Source organism: Melozone crissalis, unplaced genomic scaffold (assembly GCF_028551555.1).
Source record: "Melozone crissalis strain CALT ecotype California unplaced genomic scaffold, PUWL_Pcris_2 ptg000017l_1, whole genome shotgun sequence".
Taxonomy (NCBI): Eukaryota; Metazoa; Chordata; class Aves; order Passeriformes; family Passerellidae; genus Melozone; species Melozone crissalis.
In genome coordinates, this window is record NW_026535795.1 from 6,635,087 (window position 1) to 6,655,239 (window position 20,153).

The 20,153-nt window shown below is 57.4% G+C and overlaps 1 protein-coding gene across 4 annotated transcripts; it reads left to right on the forward strand.

Annotated features, from left to right (window-relative positions):
• Positions 1-1,965: 1,965 nt before the first annotated feature.
• Positions 1,966-13,598, forward strand: SAMD10 (sterile alpha motif domain containing 10). 4 transcript variants are annotated; one of them, XM_054274806.1, is made up of 5 exons: positions 1,966-2,048; positions 7,233-7,429; positions 10,918-11,086; positions 12,422-12,562; positions 12,831-13,598. In XM_054274806.1, exons 1-5 carry the CDS (start codon positions 2,018-2,020, stop codon positions 12,893-12,895), a joined length of 603 nt encoding a protein of 200 aa, XP_054130781.1. In that variant the 5' UTR covers positions 1,966-2,017; the 3' UTR covers positions 12,896-13,598. The 4 variants fall into 4 exon arrangements, with proteins under 4 accessions (XP_054130781.1, XP_054130780.1, XP_054130779.1 ...); XM_054274805.1 differs by lacking the exon at positions 1,966-2,048 and adding an exon at positions 4,874-5,061; XM_054274804.1 differs by lacking the exon at positions 1,966-2,048 and having other exon boundaries at positions 6,595-7,429; positions 12,788-13,598.
• The last annotated feature ends 6,555 nt before the right edge of the window (positions 13,599-20,153 follow it).

The window sequence follows — 20,153 nt, forward strand, 5'->3', positions numbered from 1 at the left end:
ACTCCTGTTTAGCTGTGGAAAGTTCTTAATCAGGCATTAAAACACCCAAAGTCAGACCAAACCCAAGGCAGAGTTGCTGGGGCTGTTTAAAAGATGCTCCACCATGGGAGGGATTGAGTGACAGCCCAAGAGTAAGCTGGATTCTGTAAAACCAAGGATGGCTGGAGCATGGAGCAGGTGTGGGGACCACACCACCTCCCCAGCCCTTCCTATGCAGCCCCAAGCTCAAGGTTTTTCTGAAAATCCTTTGGAATTTCAGATGGATGAGCAGTCTGAACTTGCCCAGGCACCCACACCCCACCACACTACCCCCAGGCATTGGGATACTGGTTTGGCACCAGGCTCTCTCTTGCAGATGAGGAGGAAAGAAATTCCATGCCCTGGACACGTGAACCCTTTACTGGAGAAGTGCAATTGCTACCAGAAAAATCACAGAAAGCAAAGGCTGGAAGCAGCACAGCACTTATTTTTAATAACAGCTTCGTGTAATCTGCACACATTTCTCAAGCAACATCAGCCTTTTCCTGCCAAGGCCCCTCTTTAACCATATTTCTCTTGGAAATTTTCTGCCATGGCTCAAAAGCTCTGTGTGCAGACAAAGGCTGAGGGAGAAATGGGAAATTCAAAGGGATGGAGAACACGTTCTTTCTTTATCTGCCTGCAACAAGCAGCACTGCCCTGCCCGCTCTCTTGAAGCCAGAGGAGGAATGCCAGCTCCCCCCAGGAATTCTCAGAGGATTTTTGCTGGCTACAGGCAGGGTTTGGGGCCTGATGTCCCCACTACACGCATGGTTTGTGACTCGATGTCCCTGCTCCCTGCCTGGCAGCATGGTTGGCTGTCTGAGTGTGTCAGCCCTGGCCAGCTCCCAGCGCAGAGCTGAGCCAGCATCCAGCCTTGACAGGGGCTTGAGCCTCATCCAGAGCAGCTCCTGATTGAGCATCCAAAATTTTGGAAAGCTCCTATTGATTTGGGGAGCTGAATTTAGTTTTGGCAAAGTGCTCCACTCTCACACACACAGCTGCACAGCCCAGATCCAAGAGGGTTTTATGGTGTAGCTGTGCAAGGCTGATGAACAGGCACACAAACCCTGCCCCAGGCTGTGCAAGGCCACTGCCACCTGCTGCACCTTCCCAGCCCACAGGGAAGGTGGGAATGTGTCACACAATGTGCTTAAGCTGAGTGTTCTTGCTCTTAAAACAAGGGTGAGAATGCTGCTCTGTGCTGCAGTGGGTCTGTGACAGGGAGCCCTTGGGAAGGTGGAGTATCACAGCCCAGGCATCTGCTTGTCCTTGTTCTGGGCAGCCAGAGGTGCCCCCAGCCCTCTCCCAGTGCGGGGCAGGATGAGCACAGGGTGCACAGCCAGACCCCAGTCCCCTGGTGGCTGCAGGGGCTGGCAGTGACGCTCCCTGGCTGGGTCAGGTGTGACAGCTGAATGCAGGCACCTAAAAAATACCTGTGGGATTGTCACCGGGGGTAGTGACAGGTGCTGGTGACACCCTTTAGCTCCATGCTGGTGTGCCAAGCCCCAGTGAGGTTTGCTGGGTACCCATTCATGCAGCACCCCCGGGGTGAGCCCCTTCCTCTGCCTCCCCCATCCAGGGAGCTGGAGATCGGGGACACCAGAGATATTTGGGGTGGAGGAACAAGCAGGTGTTTTCCATTCTGTACCCACTGCAAACACGACCAAAAACCTGTCCATGGAGCCGCTGCACCCTGCTGTCCGCAGGGACCCGCTCCCGCAGCTGGAGAGCGGCAGGGGGGATGATGCCCGGGGCAGGGCTGGGGGGGTGCAGGAGCGGGGGATGCCCGGGGACGCTCGGGGATGCTCGGGGATGCTGGCGGCGGGCGGCAGCGCGGGGCCGGCGGCGGGCGGAGCCCCCGGGGGTGGCGGATGGCGGCGCCGCCCCCGGCGCGGACACCGGGGCGGGGCGGGGCGGGCGGGAGCGCCCGGTGCCGCCGGCGGCGCGGGGGGCGCGGGGCTCCGTCCCCGCCCGAGCGCGGCGCCGCTGCCGGAGGATGAGCTGCGGCCGGCCCAAGGACATGGAAGGTACCGGGCGCGGACGGGGGGGCTCAGGTGCGCGGCGGGACGCGCTTCCCTCAGCCGCCAACGCGGCGGGCACGGACCTGGCGAGCCACCCCATCCCAGGGGCCGCCCTCCATCTCCCCCCGCTGCTGTCCCCTCCATCCTGGGGGTCTGTCCGTCCTCCATCCCCCGGTGCTGCCCCCTCCGTGCCGGGGGTCTGTTCTTTATCCCACCCCGGTGCTGCCCCCTCCGTGCCGGGGTCTGCCTGCCCTCGTCCCCAGTGCTGTCCTCTCCATCCCGAGAGTCAGTCCCTCCACATTCCCCTTTACTGCCCCACTCCGGGGAGAGGCTGTCCCCCTGCCCTACCCTCGGGATTGTGGTGTACCAATGAAATGGGCTGGAAAATTTGGCTAGGGCAAAGGGATGCAGGTGTGAGGACAGGGCAGGCAGGCCTGGGGGTGCTGGAGCAGGGCAGGACCCCCGGGAAGAGCATGTCAGGGTGGAAGGGGGCTCAGTGCAGGCAGGAGTGCCCATGCCTGTGGGCTCCCACACCTGCCAGGAGAACCTGGAGTCCTGCCCACTGCCCTCACCCCACACTCTCACACTGTCCAGCCCAAGTCCTCATGGGGTGCTCAGAGACCTTTTGGCAGTACCCTGGCAGTCTCAGGAGCACAGATATCCCAAAGGCATGGACATCCCCCCAGACACTGTGCCCACTCCCTCAGCGTGTGCCCAGGGCAACCATCGTGCTGCACAGGGAGGACAGAAAGGACATTTGCCTTTTGTTCCCTTCCTCTGTCCTCGGGAGGCACCAGCAGTGGGCAGCCACCAGCCTGAGCTCTGGCGGGGACTCTTATCTCATCTCTGCAAGCTGAGAATTCAGAGGGAAGCGCTGGGGTGACACTCACCACACCCAGGGCCTGACCCAAGTACACTCCAGGGGAAGCTGGAGAGGCTGGAGGAGGTGTCAGTCCTCTCTGAATCTGGTTTCATCTTCCTCAGATCTTAGGGAATAGCTCAGGACAGGATCTGGTCCATCCTATAGGCACAGCTTCAAAGATGGGATGTGTGGGGATCCCAGAGAGCCTCACTGGAATGATCATCCCTGGAGGCTCCACCAGCTCCTGCACCAGGGTGAAGCCACCCTTGGAAGGGGCAGAGGGGACCGGGGCAATGGCAACGCCAGCTGAGCTCATGGCTCATGCCACTAAAAGCAGGATGAGTTCTTCACAAAGCTGCTCCCTCAATTGAGCAAATTCCCTAGGTCCTCAGAGAGTCCTGGGAGTCCTCAGAGACTTCTGCTCCCATCCACCCTTCCTTCACCTGCCTGCAGGAACACAAGAGAGATGACCAGCTCCCCAAATCCACCTCCAATTATAAACAAATCCCTAATTTTATTCAGTGCTAAACATCTCTTTCCCTCCCAAACGCCGTGTGAGAACCCACCCGTAAGGGTCATCACACACAGGCAGCCAGGCAAGCCAACAGAGTGATTTCATTCCTTGTGGAGCTTGTCTCAAGCTTCTCCCCTTAATCCCGGGAATCCTGTCTGACCCGGGAAGCCTGGCTGCCCGCCCTGAGCTGCCTGCAGGCACGGCCCCATCTGGAGGGCAGGTCTGTGGGACAGCCGCGATGGCATCAGAGACACGGGGATGCTCCTGAGGCCGTGGTGAGAAGTGGTGGCAGAGGACAGAACAGGAGTCTGCCTGTCCAGGCTCCCTGTGCCCCTGCCCGCTCCTCCTGCAGCTCGGCTGTGTGCCACCGTGTCGCCCGGGCAGCTCCTGGTCACCTGCGAGCAGGGAGCACCGGCGGGAAGTGCCCTGGCAGCCGGTTTGCTGCTGGTGATCATTTCGGGGAAACTGGCACCCACAAGGAAATGCTTTAGCCGGGGAATGCTGCCACATCCTGCCCCGAGGTGCCCAGCCCCGCGAGGTTTCCCGTCCCTGTCCCCAGCAGCAGCTGCTGCTGCTCTGAGCCTCTCCGGCGCTCACGTTTCACCAGCCATAAAAGTGTCTGGAGAGGGAATGGCAGCGGGGACGGGGAGGGGACGGGAGGGAGCCGTGGCTGTCCCTGTCCCACCGCTGCCGGTCCCCCTGCCGTGACCCGGACCTGGCCTCCCCCTCCTGCCAGCCTGGAGAGGTGCCCAAAATGGATCAAAGAGCCATGGAAACAAGCCGGCAGCCATTCCCCCGGCGAGCAGGCAATGGGGTGTCACTCACGGGGGCAGGCAGAGGGGCACAGGGAGCCGAGACCAGCTGGCAGGGACTCGGAATAGTGGGGTCACAGTGGCTGTTTGGGGAGCTGAGCTGAGCTGAGCTCTCCCCTCCCCGCTCCAGCTCGGGCTCAGCCAGCCTGGACGTTCCTGCATTCCCGTGTCAGGGTCCAGCACAGCCTCTGCTCTGTGGCACCCCCACTTCTGCCGGGACCCCAACACGACCACGGCCATGAGGGCTCTGTCAGGAGCAGGTGCAGCCCGCACCGAGCCCTACGGCCCCTTCCCCTTAAGGCTGTTCTCACCACGCTCCTTCTCTTTCCTCCTTCACCCGGCCGCCCTAAGCCAGTGCCTCGGTGGTGCCACACTCGTGCCATGGCTCCCTTGTGCCCTTTGATGCCCGGGGGGCTCAGTGTCCCCTGCAGCAGCCCCCCAGGCTCCCTGCCCATTCCAGTGCCAGCTGGTACTGCCGCGGGATTAGGCGGGAGCAGGAGAGGAAAGCACCGAGCATCTCCGGGATCAGACGCCCCCGGGGCAGCGGGGAGGGGGTGTCGGTGTCATTCACCCCCTGTCCGTGTGCGAGCGGCTCTGGCCGCCCGGAGCGGGGCTAAGCGAGCAGCCGGGGCTCAGAGCAGCGGGAGGGAGGCGCTCGGGGGAATCAGTCAGGTGTGGACGAGGTATGAGGGGAGGCAGGGATGGAGCCGCACTCGTGACAGCGGTGCCGAGCGCTCACGCGCATCCCTCCTCCCGCCGAGATGCAGCAGGGCCGGCCATCCCTCTGCTGCGTCTCCACCATCCGCAGCTCGCAGGGACCACCCGAGCCAGGTGAGGGCTCTTCAGGGCATGGCCGGGGGGCTGTGGGGCCGGCGGGCCTCGGGGGAGATGCTGCATGAGCGTTCCTGGCCGGAGGGCACAGCCGCAGGCTTGGTGGAGAGGGGCGGAGGGGGTGGAGGGCGGCTGGTTGCTCCTGGGGATGCTGTGGCTGCTCCCTGTGCAGGGCAGGGAAAGAGAGCCCGCGCTGGATGTCACCCCCTTGTCCCTGCATGGAACCAGCCCAGGGCTGTCCTGACACGGGGCTCCTCTGTCCCCATCCTTCCCTTGCTCCAAATCGCTCCCACATGCCCTGCTCACCATCCCTACCGTCCCATGTCGGGTGCTGCCAGGTGATTGGAAAGTTGGGATGCAAGGGCTGGGCTGGGGAAACTGAGACTGTGGAGGAGCTGCTGGAGCCAGGGCCTCTGGGCTGCTCCCATGGACAGCCATGCCCCTAGAGCTCCCAGAGCTGCCTTTCTTCCTGGTTCATTTTTCCTTTCCACTTTCACCCCTCTTTCCCATCTGCTGCTGCTCCTGGGGTTGTCTTCAGCAGAGTTTGCTGCAGGAGCAGAGATGCCCATGTCCTGCTGCTGGAGGCAGCTGCTCCATGGCTCCCTATGGATTTGGGTCCTGCTGATGGCCAAAACCCCCTTCCCTCTACTCCCTGTAGCAAGCCCTGGCACCGCTGAAGGACACAATTCGGGCAGCAGCCCCTCCAGACCTGCCAGGTTTATATCTGCCACAGCACCCAGTGGGATGAGCAGGTTCCAGCTCAGAGGTATCCCAGCAGAGCTGCAGTGCTCAGGGTGACAGGGACAGTGGCACCTCAGACATCCCTGGCTGGAGGGAGCACAGCCCGCTCTGGTCCTCACCCGACAGGCCCAGGGTGTCTGAGACTGCTGGAAGTCACGCAGGACAGGCACAGAGACCACCCCTGCCAGTCCTGCCTCTGCTCCCCACTGAGCCTCTCCATGGATCTGCCTCCACCTTGTGTTCTCTAAAATCACTTCCCCAGCCATCAGACAGGTCCCCTGCCTCAGCTTCCCCATGGCAATGCTTCCTGCTGGGTGTGTTTCAGAAACAGCACTGTGTGATGTGGTCTGGGTATCCTGGGGCAACTCTTTTTTGCTCTGTTTTGACTTTTTTTGGCCCGTTGTTCTCCTATTGCACAAAGGTGTACTTGAATGGGCTCTTTGAAAATTCTTCCCTCTTAAAACCTGCTAATTAGGAAAATGAGCTGCATTAGGATTTCTCCAGCCCTCCTGCTCTCTCAGGGTGGTTTGTCCTGGAAATGGGTTTCCTTTGGGTGCTGCTCTGCTCTTGGAGGAGGTTCATGACTTGCCTGGCTCCCCGTGGTGGGAGCAGGTGAGCTGGGGGATGCTCCAGTCTTTGCCTCTGCAGATCAGAGCTGCTTATGTCAAGCTGTCTGGCTTTTATCCGGAGCAGCCAGAGCATGAGCCCCTAATACCCACTCACCCTCCTCCTGTGCCAGCTGGGGCCCTTCAGCCCCCCCCTTTGCAACCTCATTGTAACCCCAGCACCCCCAGCTTGTTAAAACACAAAGAATTGGATTTTAATGACCTTTGTGGGTCCCTTCCAACTCACAATATCCTATTATTCTATGAATAAGGGACAAAAAGCACTTGTTGTGGGTAAATGTTTTTTTGTGGTCGTTATTGAAGGGCTGGTGTGTGTTTGGCCATGTAGCTGTCCCCAGGTACCCATGGTCTGTTCTAGGGGACCAGCCTGCAGTCTCTGCTCCCCTTCCCTCGGTGGTGGCAGTTTGCTGCCAGCCTGGGCCATGGGATGCAGCTGCCCTGGGCCTCCTCCTGGTCCCTGTCCCAGCAGGGTGGCAGTGACAAGCAGGAGGTTCTCACCACGTGTTGGGGATCAGCTGCAGGTCCTGTGTCTGCTCGGCTGGCGGGTGTCAAAACAAGCGTCGCTCGTGAGGGGTTTGTGTGGGCAAACATCTTGTCGGGCGCCTGCTGGATCCCAGCGCCAGCTGGCGTTCCTGGGCTGGTGGATTTTCTTCTTGGCAATGGGGAAGGAAGGCAGGAACGGGGAGTTTTTGGAGAGAAGGGCCCACAGCCTGAGTAGAAAAAGGGTAGAAAAGGCACTTTTGGGTGCCCCGGAGTGGGATGGATGGGCACCACGGCTGTCTCTCACCCCCCTTCCCTCTGCAGCCGCCGCTGCCGCCTCTGCTCACTTCAGCTTCTGCCGCAGCCTCCTGGAGCACACGGTGTCGGCCGAGAACCTGAGCTACCGCCTGCAGCGCGCCGCGGGCAGCAGCCTCACCTGGCACGACGGCCGCAGCCAGCGCCCCGACGGCCCCGGGCGCACCGTCAAACTCCTGCGGCAGCCGGGCACCGAGGGCTCGCAGGTACCCACAAACACCCCGGGTGTGCCCAGGGTCTGCCAGACCCCTACAGGTACCCACACCCACCCAGGGCATGCCCAGTGTGTGCCAGACCCCTGCAGGTACCCACACCCACCCTGGACATGCCCAGAGAACACAGTGTCTGCCAGACCCCTACAGGTACCCACACCCACCCCAGGCATGCCCAGGGGAGCACAGTGTGTGCCAGACCCCCTGCAGGAGCATCCCCTCTTTCCTTGCAGGATCAGGCCTTCAGATCGTGCTTTGCTGGAAGTTCTCGTGGTTGCTGGGTGTTTAGTTATAGTGACATGTAAACATCATCATGTGTTTTCATCAGGCCTCGTGCTGTGCTGGGATGAGCTCTCTGTGTCACCTCCTCTCTGCGTGTCACCTGCCATCCCACCTGCAGATGGGACTTAAAACCCTTTTGCATTAAATATGCCAGGACCAAATTCCTTATAATGCCTGAAAATCGCCTGTGTGTGTCTCTTAGCCAGGTTTGGACCATCGTCTTCCTGAAATTTGACAATTTTATTTTATTGTACTATGGATTTTGTTGTACTATGACAATTTTATTTTATTGTACTATGGAGGCTGTGAGCCAAAGGTTTCCCTCCATTCACTGCTGCACAGACACAGGAAGGAATATCATCCCTGCAGGTGGCTCCTGGTGCTTCCCAGCCCCTCCTTAACACCCTGGGAGTCGGGTTCAGAGTGGCACATCCAGACAGTGAATTCTGGAAAGAAAAGAGGGGAAATCCAAATCCAAATCCAGCTGCCAGCATGGAGATGCTTTTGGATCACAGGGCCTCCTGTCTGGTTCAGCTTCAGAAGGGAGCAGGGGACCCACAGGGTTAGGTATGGTCGTGATGCTGTCAGGAGCAGCAGCTCCAGGGGAGACAATGTCCCATGTGCTGGTGGCACTGTCCCATCACCTCCAGGTGACTCCTGCATGGGGACACACCAGCCACCCTCCAGCTGCCAGCTGTGGCTTATCATGGTTCTCCCTCCTCCACCTCTATGTGCAAGTTGCTCCTTGCAGTGCCCCCGGTTCCCCCAGCCACTCCTGCCTTCCTGCCAGAGCAGCCTCTCAGCCCTCCTGCCTGCTCTCCTCCACACCGGCGCTCGATATTCACGGCTGAGAGTTCATCAGAGAGACAGCGCGGCTCAGCCGGCTGGAAAACAAACCCACGATCCCTTTACACCTCCCGTGCCCCTCTGGGCTCACTTGGGGACCCTCCATGGGGAGGGGGGATGCACGGCGAGCAGGCAGCGCGGGGTTCGGGGATGCTGGGACGGTCCCCGGTGCAGGCTGTGTGCGATGAGCGATGTGCGTGCAGCCGTGTGCGTGCCCAGGGAAATTGCCGCTTGTTTGTCACCTCTTCCCCCGTGCCTCGGAGGGTTAGTTGGATAATAGCTGTGGGAAGCCCGCGGGAAGCTGGTTGTTATTCCCCCCAGCCCCTCCGCTTCTCATCATCGCTCGTTAGTGAATGCAGAGCAAATCGCCGCCTCCTCCTCCTCCTCCTCCTCCTCCTCCTCCTCGTCCCCACGGCACTCTCGGGCGCGCTCAGCCGAGTGTGAAGGAGCCGCAGCCGGCGTGGGCTGGGGCTGCTCCCTCAGGCAGGGATGTGTCTGCTGGAGCCGGGGCGTCCCCCAAAGGTGAGGGTTCGGTTCAGAAACTGAATCAAGTGTGCATTGTCTATTGGATTTTCCACCTGCTTTGGAGACGGACTCCTTGCTTATTAATGTACAGCCTCCCAACTTCGCCTTCTTCCCTCTTGCTTGGATGTTCCCAACGAGCTCTGCTTGAGGAAAGCTCCTTTCCAAGCTCAAAGGCTCCCCTGGGCACAGGCAGCAGCCCCAGCAGGCTGGCCATGCTCCATGGCAGTGCCTGGCACGGGGCAGGGAGCACATCCAGCCCAGCTGCCCTCCACTGCCTCCTCTGCAGCATCCCTCAGGAATGTGTCATTAGTTTCAGTGACTGCGGGATGTCTGGAGTCCCTCTTACACTAATTATCCTGCTCCTCTATTAGACATGCTTAATTAGCCAGCGTTCACAGGCAGAGGTCGGTGTTGGCACACCGTGGGCCACACGCTGCCGACCTTTCCCGTGCCCGTGTGTCTGCATCAGCTGCTGTTCCTGCCCTGTCCCCGCCGTGCCTGGGCCATGGGTGAGCCCTGGCAGTCCAATTCCCTTCTGTTGTGGGAAGCAGGGATGCCTTTTCCACCCCAATTTGCTGTGATCCAGCCCAGGACAGTCCCAGCAGCTTGGGCACAAGTGGATGCTTTGGAGCAGCGATATTTGCTGGTGCTGCTCAAGGATGGAGTCTCAGCATCACCAGCAGCGGAGAGCTCACCAATCTCTCCTGGATGCTAAAAGCAGGGAAAGGGAGGTTCCTGCATCCTCCAGCCCCATTTCCCAGCCAGCCTGGAAGATGCCCCAGGAGAAGCAGACTTGCTCCCTGTGCAGTCACAGCTCAAGATGTGTGATTTGTTCTGTATGAGATAAGTCCAGGCTGCAACAACCTTGTGAGGCCAGAGTAGCTGTGATGGGGGAGAGAAAATGGAGCTGCCAAGTGGCTCAGGGTGAGACTGGGTGGCTCAGAATGGGACTGGTCAGTGCAGCAGGCAGCTGGAGGGAGGGAAGGTGGGGTGGAGGGATGCTGTCAGAGGAGCCCCCTCTCCCTGTGGGCATAGCTTGGTACTGTGCACCGCACAGCTCAGCAGGTGCTGGAGGTGGCCAGGGCACACTGGGGTGCTGGGGACTGTGGCCCTGCTTTATCCTGGGTGTCTCTGAGCACAGCAGCACCCCAGGAGCAGCTGTAGCATTCAGAGGCGGCCTTGGACATCTGCAAGGCTGCAGGACCTTGTTGTGACCAGTCAGCTCAGGGCTGAAGGGGGTTGAGAGGGAGAGAAAGGGAGAATCCTTCCTACTCCCCTTCCTACTCCAGGGCACCAGCTGGCTGCTGGCTGCTTTCCTGGGGACTGCTGGTGGGGATGAGTTTGCACCAGCACCAACATCTGGAGGGGATGGCTTTGCACCAGTTCCTACTCTCCTCCAGGATTTCAGCGGCTTCTTCCCCACAGAGAGCTTCCAGCAAATGCCCATCTCTGCCTGGTGAGGTGGGGACCTCGAGGACCCCAGGACATCTCCTGAGCCTGTGCAATGTTCTGCTGGGCTGGGATTTGTGTAGGGGAGGGGATTTGGGTCTCTTGTCTGCAGCAGGAGGGCTGGGAAGTTTAAAGTGTTGGGTCTATGTATGGCAGGACAATCAACTCGATCTCCTATCCCCACCCTCCCTGCCTCAATTACTGGTTCCTCTGATTTCAGAGTGAGCCCAGAGACTCCAGAGGGTGTGAAGCCAAAGTCTGCAGTGTCACCACAATCCTATGCAGCCAACCAGCATCTCCCCCATCCCCATGCATTGATTTCTGCTTTCCTCCTCCCAGGGTTGAGTCCCACTAACCCTGTCCCCTCCCACTCCCCTCAGGTCCGTGGCTGTGACCACTATGGCATCTACCACACCAGCCCCACGCTGGGCAGCCTGGTCAAGCCAGTGGTGCTGTGGACCCAGCAGGATGTGTGCAAATGGCTGAAGAAGCACTGCCCACACAATTATCTCATCTACGTCGAGGCGTTCTCCCACCACGCCATCACAGGTACAGAGTGTCCTCTGGACCATTTGCCATTAGCATGTGTACCTTCTGGGAAAGGCTGTTTGGACATTGGGGGTTCAGAATGTGGACATACTCCCATTTCTGTCCCCTCTCCCCATGAGATGCAGCCATGGTGAGAGCAGGGGACACAGTGACACTGACCCAGGCTGGGCAGGAGGCACCTGCCACCAGGGTGAGCTCCAGGACAGGCTGGAGGTTCTTATTAAATTGGTTTATAAGACAGGGAAGAGTATTCTCATCACCTAGCTTTATATAACAATAGTATTATTAAAGTTTTTTAAATACTGAAAATTTTTGCAGAAGAGAAAAATCTCTGTCCAGTTGGAGTCCAAGTTTCAAAGGTCTTTGTCCAGATCCAAATCCAACTCCCAATCAAGCCCTTCAAGCAGACTCACCTCTAGGATCTGCTCCCTCCCCTTTGCTCCCTGGGGACAGTGGCTTTGACCTCTGTGTAAGAGCATAATTCCAGCCCAACTTCAATATGTGCAAAGCCAGACTGAGCTCTGCCAGGGCCAGGGGACAGTGGCAGGGAAGTGAGGGCAGGAGCTGCCTGGGGGTGATGAGAAATCCTAATGCAAAAGCTCAGCCAGCCCTTGCTCAGGCAACAAAGGCAGCATTAGTGAGTGTGTGCTGTAAAGCAAGGACAAAAGCTGGTTTAAAATCCCTCCTGTAAGAGCCCCAGACTGGAGGGAAGTGGCTCGGTGGGGACTGGAGCACTAATGCATTGTGATGGGCACCCCCATTCATTGCCCCAGGACCAGCAGCCCCGTGTGGGAACCCTGTGCTCAGAAAACATCTCCTCATCTGGGAGGTGGAGCAGAGAATAAAAAGCTGCTGCCTGCGGGGATGGGTTACAGGATTGTGCTGCTGATACCTGGCAGAGGCTGGGGACACAAGCTGCCACCCGGCGCTCTCTGAAAGGGAGGTCACAAACCAGAACAGAAGGGACCTGAAAGCTCATCTCATTCCACACCCTTGCCATGGGCAGGGACACCTTCTGCTAGAACAGGTTTCTCTAAGCCTTCTCCAGCCTGGTCTTGGACACCTCCAGGGATGGGGCAACCACAGCTTCTCGTGGTAGCCTGTGCCAGGGCCTCACCGCCCTCACAGGGATGAATTTCTTCCCAACACCCAGTTTAACCCTATCCCCCGCCAGTCCTTCCCCCTCATCCTGTCCCTCCACGCACTATGCAGGCAGTGAGAGAGCACTCCCTCCTCCTTCCTCCATGCTGATGGGTTCCCCTTTGTGCTGCCCTTTCCTGGGGTCATCCCCCCCTTTTTGGGCTGGTGGAGCACTGAGCCATTCTGTGTCTGCAGGCCGGGCGCTGCTGCGGCTGAACGGGGAGAAGCTGCAGCGCATGGGGATCGCGCTGGAGGCGCAGCGCCAGGAGCTCCTGCAGCAGGTCCTGCAGCTCCAGGTGCGCGAGGAGGTGCGGAACCTGCAGCTGCTCAGCCAAGGTAGGGCAGCCCAGAGCCGGCTGTGGCACACAGGGATGGGTTGTGGGGCTGTTCAGGGAGCACAGGGGGAGTTGGGGTGCGCAGGGCCAGGCTGCCACACGCAGCCCAAAATCCGTCAGTGGCCCTGTGCATGGAAGGGAAGAGATTCTCTGGGGATGGTGGTGGGTGAGCTGCGACGTGCCGCCCTGCAGGCTGTTTATTCCTTCCTCTCCCACCTTGTTCCAGCTTCTTTTGGAAATGTCTCCTAGCTGATCCGTCTGTTTGGCAGATTGCACCAACACTGTGAACCGAGCTCCGCTGGGATGGGCTGTGCATCGCCAATACGAGACCTGAGCCACACGCTTGGAATAAGAAGAGACAGCTTCCCAGACACTCCAGGGCTCCTCTCCTGCTTCTTCCTTCTCTTTCTTTTAAAGGAACACATTCCTGTGCAGGGGTGGAAGGTTTCTTCCAGGAGACATGGCTCTTGGCTGGAGGAAAATCAGCAAACCAACTGCTGGGACAGATGATGAACTTCCATCCACCTGAGCCTGACAGTTCACAGGGAAAGAGATGGAAAAAAGGAGATGGCAAAAGGCAGGGCTCAGCACTGTGGAGAAAGGGAATGCAGTGATTCCAGGGACAGCTCGGAACCATGTGCAGGACACTGAAGCATTATGCACTTGGGCAACATCCCAGCACCCAGCAACTCGTGTCCATGCCTTGGAGCTTATTTAGGGAGCTTTGGTTTCCTCATCAGACTGGGCTGCCTTCCAGCGGCCGGGGAGGTGACGTTATTGGTAGCAAATAAGATGATACAACCAGCCAAAAAATTCACAGCGGGGCCAAGACCCCAGCACCCAGCTCCACTTGGTGAGTTAAAAAGGGAGCTGAGTCATCAGAGCTGGAAAATCTGCAAGTGAAAGCAGGCTGGATGCACCAGGAGGGTGCCATGGCCCGGAGGAAGCTGTGCCAAGAGCTCATCCTTCATCAGCAGGCAGAGGGGGAGCCCGTGCAGGGGCTGGGGGCAACAGGTTGGGGTGCTGCTGGTTGGTTGTGGGGCTGGGGGAACACTGGGGGCCAGGTCCTCCCCAGCTCCCATCCTGGTCCTGCTCTGCTCCATGCTCCCACCAGCTCTCAGAGCTGTGCTCATCCAGGCATTGGCAGGTTCCTGTCCTGACCTCCTGCCAAGGGTTGGTGATGGTGCCACCAAAGCCAAGCACCTTCCTGATGACCTTCACCATCATTACAGTCAAAGTGTTTGCTGTCAGGTCCCCATCTCCCAACTCTCCCATACAGAGCTACAGATTGCCCTTGTGGGCAAATAAGGAAAATCCATGTGTAAATCAGGATTTTGGGCCAGGGTGGATGCTGTCACCTCCCCACATTCCACCTCAAGTGATGAGGGTAGGGCTGTGGGTCATTGGGGTGCAAAAACAGCAGCCCCAAACCCCCTGGGGCACTGGGATGTGGAGGCAGGTCACGGTGCTCCCTGGCTGGGCATCCTCCTGCCTGCTTCTCTGCTGGTAATAAATTAGAGACTGTTATTTTAACTCACTGCTCTTCTGGCTCTTCCCACACCTGAACCTGCCCTGTGAGTCTGGTCTTTCCAGTCCTTCCTGGGGATTCCCAGGAGATGTCTCCAGCCCTAAATCCCTCCATGCCAGGCTGAACATCTTCCCTCTCTGCCTGTGGGTCAGGGGTTTGTGACCCTCAGCTCTGTCTGCAGGGAAGCAGCTCCAGGGCTTTGCTGGGTGTACCCCAGAGCACAGGAATTAGAATTTCCTCCTCATTCCATACTGACCTTTTCTAATATGCAGCAAAATTTGCTCGTCTCACCTCACCGGAGACTCACGAGCAACAGAGCTGGGAGAATTTACTGCGTTTAAAGACAAGGAAAAAGAAGTCAGGAAAAAGCCCATCTTGCCACGGTGGGGTTTGTTTGTGTCCTTGTGGGGCAGTGGGATCTGTGGGGAGGCACGGGGAGCTGTGGGGTGACGAGGGGCCAGAAGCCCAAGGAGCAGAACACTGCAGGTGTGTGCACATCGTTAGAGGGAGACGCTGAGCTTCTCTCCAGAGCTGGGAGCTGCACGGGGGGAAATGCCTTCTCCGGGCTCCAGCTGGGCTCATGCAGTGAGCTGGTGGAGATCTGGCCTGGAATGCAGCTGGGGTGCACAGAACAGTGCTGGGGCTGCCCCAGACCCTCTGGAAAAGGCAGGGTTCCCCCCAGATCCTGCCCCAAAGCCTGGCTGCCCCTTGCTGTGCTCCTGAGGATGCTCTGGCTCTCTCCAGCTCCTCAGCATGGAAGAAAGCAGAAACCCGACCAATTGCACTCGGTTGGAGCCGCAACCATACGGTTCAGGTAGCTTTCTGAGACCTACCAGCACAGAATGAAGGGGAGGAGCAGTGTGAAAAAATGTTCCCAGGGCTGGCAGCATCCCAGGACGATGCTGTCCTGCCCCCAGTCCCCTGCTCTGTGTCTTTGTTCTGATGACAGTGGTGATAGTGAGAGCAGAGCACCTTGGCAGGCTGGCTCTGAACTACTGCTCTGGCAGTGTCTGGTGCCACCTAATGCCCATGGCTTGTCCAAGGGACACCCAGGACTCTGCCCAAGGTAGCAGGGATGCATCCAGGACAGCCCTGACAGGGTTTTGACTTCTGTAGCTCTGGGCATACAGCAAAATGCATCTGCATGGTGGATCCAAGGAAGGACAGTCCTCCTCATGGGTGAGAATTTGGGGTGGTGAGTATTGCACCAGGACCCTGGGAACTGGGGGCAGATGCTGCTCAGAATCCTCTCAGACTGAGGCACAGCTTGGTCACTCCTCATCTTTGGCCGAGCAAGAAAAATACCTTCTATTTGTCCAGCACTTATCTGCCAGTGATATTCCAGGCACTGCCCCAAAACAAACAGGGCCGACAATGAAACACAGATGAATCAATTCATGCAATATTAAAACCAGACAACAATTAAAGTAAACAGAAAACACCAGCAAGCCTCAGTCAGTCCCCTGCAGCAGGCAGGAGGATACAGGCAGCACCACTGGGGCACAGGGGCAGGCAATGGCCACACAACTCCTGGCTCTGATAGATATTTTTTGCCATTTTATTTGGTGGAAAATCTTTTGAATAAGAGAGCCAATGTGTCACCAGCATCAGGAGTTATGTTCAGCATCTTCTTAGAAAGGAACAATCCAGCAACTCCCTCCCAGTGGCAGAGGCAGTTTGCAGATTCCAGCAAGGTTTTCAAGCAGAAAATAAAAAAGCCAGCAGAAATGCCCATAGAAAATGCATGCAAATTTGTCTGAGTAATTACTGAGCTTGATGATGTAAACATCTCCCGCTCTGAAGCGCTGCTGATTGTGGCTGTGATGCAGAGAATTCAACCTTCCCTCCAACCCTGAAATTCACAGTGGGTGCTGAAATTCCCAGCCTGTGCTGAGCAGGGTGGGAGGACACGGAGTGCTGGGCACAGAGGTGACAGTGCCTGCCCCTGGCTCTGCTGAGGTGCAGCTGGTTTAAATTGGAATGCCTGTCCCCAGTGGTTTGCAGGCTCCATCTAATTAGGGCCCTGTCATCCCAGCAGTGCACAGGGAGGATTACAAACCACCCCAAGGCATTGGGGCAGCTTGACATGAGCAACAAGTGCTGGCAGCCCAGTGAGCCGACCCTGCCCTGGGCTGCATCCCCAGCACCATGGCAGCAGGGAGGGGGGTTTGTCCTTCCCTTCTCTGCTCAGGAGGGACCCCACATGCAGCACTGCCTCGAGTTCTGGGGATTCCAACATCAGAAGGTTGTGGAGCTGCTGGAGTGAGTCCAGAGTATGAACCCAAAGGTGCTCCAAGGGCTGGAGCACTGCTGCAATGAACACAGGCTGAGAAATCTGGGGTTGATAAACCTGGAAAAGAGAAGGTGCTGGTGAGATCTTAGAGCCACTTTCAGTGTCTAAATGAGCTGAATTACTTTGAACAAGAGCCTGAAGTGACAGGACAAGGGGGAATGGCTTTAAACCAGCAGAAGACAGGGTTAGGTTGGATATTAGGAAGAAATTCTTCCCTGTCAGAGTGGCGAGGTACTGGCACAGGCTGCCCAGAGTGGCTGTGGCTGCCCCATCCCTGGAAGGGCTGCCTGGGTGCTGCCCCAAGTCAGAGCATCCCAGGGAAGAGTGAAGTGCCAGCGTGTGGCGGGGGCACAGTGAAACAGCCACTCCTGGGCTGCTCCAACAGCCACATCCCAGCTCTGGCACAGCTCCCTCTGCCTCATCCCATAGCCCTGCTCTCCATCCCACTGCCTGGTGCTGGAGGACAGGACAGGGCTTGGGAACACACACATGGAGTCCTGCAGCAATGGCAGCAGAAGTCTTCTGCTCCGGTATGTTCTTGCTGCACATCCAGGACTAATCAATCTTGATTTATTGCTAATGAACTTGAAAACAGTGTTGGGATGGATCAGGTGCCACTCAGGGTGAGATGGATAATATAATTAAGATTTCCTCAAAGGTCCCGTTTTTCTTACCTTGTTAATTAAGCTGATGTTGTGCCCTCCACACAGAATACGTAATGAGTGGCTGCCAAGACAGAGCTGGCTGTTAATGGGAGGTGATGCAGGAGGAAATGCTGGCTTGGCAGGGCTGGAGACATTTGGGCAGCTCTTTGGTGGCTTGGTCCCCCAGAGCAGCCAGGAGCTGATCTCTGCTGAGAACTCAGCACATGCTTTGCACAAGCCCATCTGGAGCCCACAGGGCAGAGTGTGCAGTCACAGGTGGAGGTGGAGATGGATGGGTTAATCCTGTTTGGGATAGGCTAAGCATCATGGCAGAGCACACCAAAGCACAGCCCAGGGTGTGGGACAGGGCATTGCCTGCAGGAATCCAGGAGCAGCCCCAAGCAGCAGCTCTCCCTCAGGGCTGCAGCCTGTGGTGCAGGGAGGAGGGGAAGCTGCTCACTCCCCATGGCCCAGGCACGTTTTTGGTACTTGCACTGGTGGTGACTTATGACAATGAATTAATGGCCTCTTAATAAGGGTGACACTTTCCTTAATTAGAAAGTATCAGAGCAGGGATAATTGCTTCATTTCATTTTGTTCCCCTGTATTACTTCCTTCATTTTTGGTCCTCATTCTCGGCTGCTGGATGCCCTCTGAATGCTCTGCTTCCCCAGAGCCAGAAACACTCCCAGGGACTGTGGGCATGGCACAGAGGCAGGAAAGAGGGAGAGAAGTGGGTGAGGGTATGGCTGTGGGGCTTTCACTGGGACAAGGATGGAGAGGGGTGGGTGCAGATGCAGCTACAGTGCTGCTGCTTCTACCAGGGTGGTCCCAGGTTTGCAGCAGTGCCAGGTGCAGGGTTGGTGGCAGATGGGACCATCTGGCAAAGCTGGAGTAAGGGAGAGGCAGCATCCACAGGCTGGAAGCCACCAGAGAGAAGGCAGCAAGTGTTGGGAGTTGGGCAGCCCAGGGAAGGCAGCAGGGCCGAGATAAAGAATTGATCCAAAACAATTGTCATTTGGGTTGACCAGGGCTGTTCCCCCACCAGGGCTCTTCCCTGGATGCAGTAGGTTTGCTGCAAAGCCAAGCTGAACATCCACAGCATTTCACTTGGGCCTTTTTTGGAAAGGCGGGTTTGGGGTTTGGTTTTGGCACAACATTCCCAAGCAGCACATTTGCACAGGCTGTTACTGGGGCCTCCAGGAAAATCCTTCACACCCCCACAGAAAATTAGCCTCTTCACTTCCCATCAGAGGAGGCACTTTCTAAAACTGGGAAGGATTTGATGAAGCCACATAACTTCATCACCAGCTGCATCCCCACAGCTCCCATTGCCTCTGTGGGGCTGATGGGTTCCCATGGGACATGCCCCCTGTGTCACCACAACCCTGTAAATTATAAAAAGCAGTCTTAGGGCTGCTGGGAGCTTTACAGCTCCAGTTCCTCCTTGAGGCAGGAGCTTTTCCCCCTTAGCCTTCCCTCTGCACTGCAACCATTTTGCTTTGTCGCCATATCTAAAATTGAATCTGTTTGGATTTTCTCTCGCTCCTCTTTTTTTATTTTTTTTCCCTTTTGCTTATATTTGATGAGTGCATTCAAGCACAGGGAGGGGGAGAAAAATAATAAAAAATTCATCAGCATAATTCCTGGCTGTGGGAGTGATGGCAGGCTCGGGTTTCCAATCAGCGGCCCGGGCTGGGAGGAGGCTGGGGCTGCCCCGGATGCTGCAGCACAAACCAGCTGCAAATCCCTCTTTGTTCGGGAATCACTCTCTTTCAGCCTCTGCACAGCCTGTCCCGTGCATGTGTGAGCATGTGGCTGCTCCAAGGGGCTTTGTCCCCCTGCCACTCCAAGGATAAAGGGGGATGCAGCAGCCGGCTGGGATCCTTTATCCCAGGATAAAGCCCTGGGAGACAGGGAATGCAGTCTCCCATCCTGGGTCTGGGCATCAGTCATGGCCTTTCCCTCACCTGTCTCTGTGCCTGGTGCACAAGGCTCAGCAGACGTGGGCTCCCAGTGCTCCCAGTGCTCCCAGTCCTACATATTAAGCATCTCACCATCCCACCAGTGGAGATGCTGGTCCTGCACAGCCCCATATGCTCCAGAGCAGCAAAATGTGGAAGAGGCTCTGCAGACCCAGCACACACTTCATTCTAACAGACTTAAGGGTCTGAAGGGTGCTGCTGCAGCCCCTGGATCAGACACTGGCACAGGCTGCCCAGAGAAGCTGTGGCTCCCCCATCCCTGGAAGTGTTCAAGGTCAGCCTGGACAGGGCTTGGAGCAGCCTGGTGTAGTGGAAGGTGTCTAATTGTGATTCTAAAACGTGCTTTTAAGTTACTTTTTAAAGTGCAAATGCCCCATAAGCCCAGCCCATTCTGGGCAAGAAGCATTGTCACAGTTCCAGATCCAAACATCCCAAGAGGATCTGCATCCAGAAAACCAGATTATTTCCTGCCTTCCCTTAAAGGGTGTTTTTTACATTTGTGGAGTTTTAAACTCTTGGCTAGGTGGGATACAAGCCAGAAGTGATCCTGGTAGGGGATACCCAAATTGCTGCAGGTTTGGGTGGAGGTCACTGTGCTGGCTGCATCCTGGCAGGCACAGGACAGCTCCAGGGAGATCTGCTCAGCACCAGCACGAGAGGCTGGAGAAGCAATGGCAGGACTGCATGGAGGGTGGCAGCACCTCGCTGATTCAGGCTATGTAATTGTTTTTTCCCTCATCACCTCTTCCTGGGGTCTGTATCAATTTAATTTACATGCTCAATGGCTTGGGCTGTTTCATCCCTGCTGCCAAGCACCTTCTCCAGCATCTACAGCTGCAGCCTGTGCCTGGCTGCTGCTGCTTGGCCTCCTCTTGCCTCGGGTGGTGGGAACAGTGGGAGCAGTGGGAGCAATGACCAGGGGGCCAGAGCACTGGGGAATCACCACATGGCCCCCTCCACAGCATCGTTCTGGTTTGCAAAGATGAGCTCTGATCCACAACCCACCTCTGCAGCAAAGCCACAGTGCAAGAGGGGATGTGATGGTTTCCTGTGAGCACATGGAGGAAGGCAGCACCACTGCCCCTGTTGCTCTTCCTCCTCCTCCTGCCTTTCCCAGCACAGCTCTGCCTGTGAAACAAAGC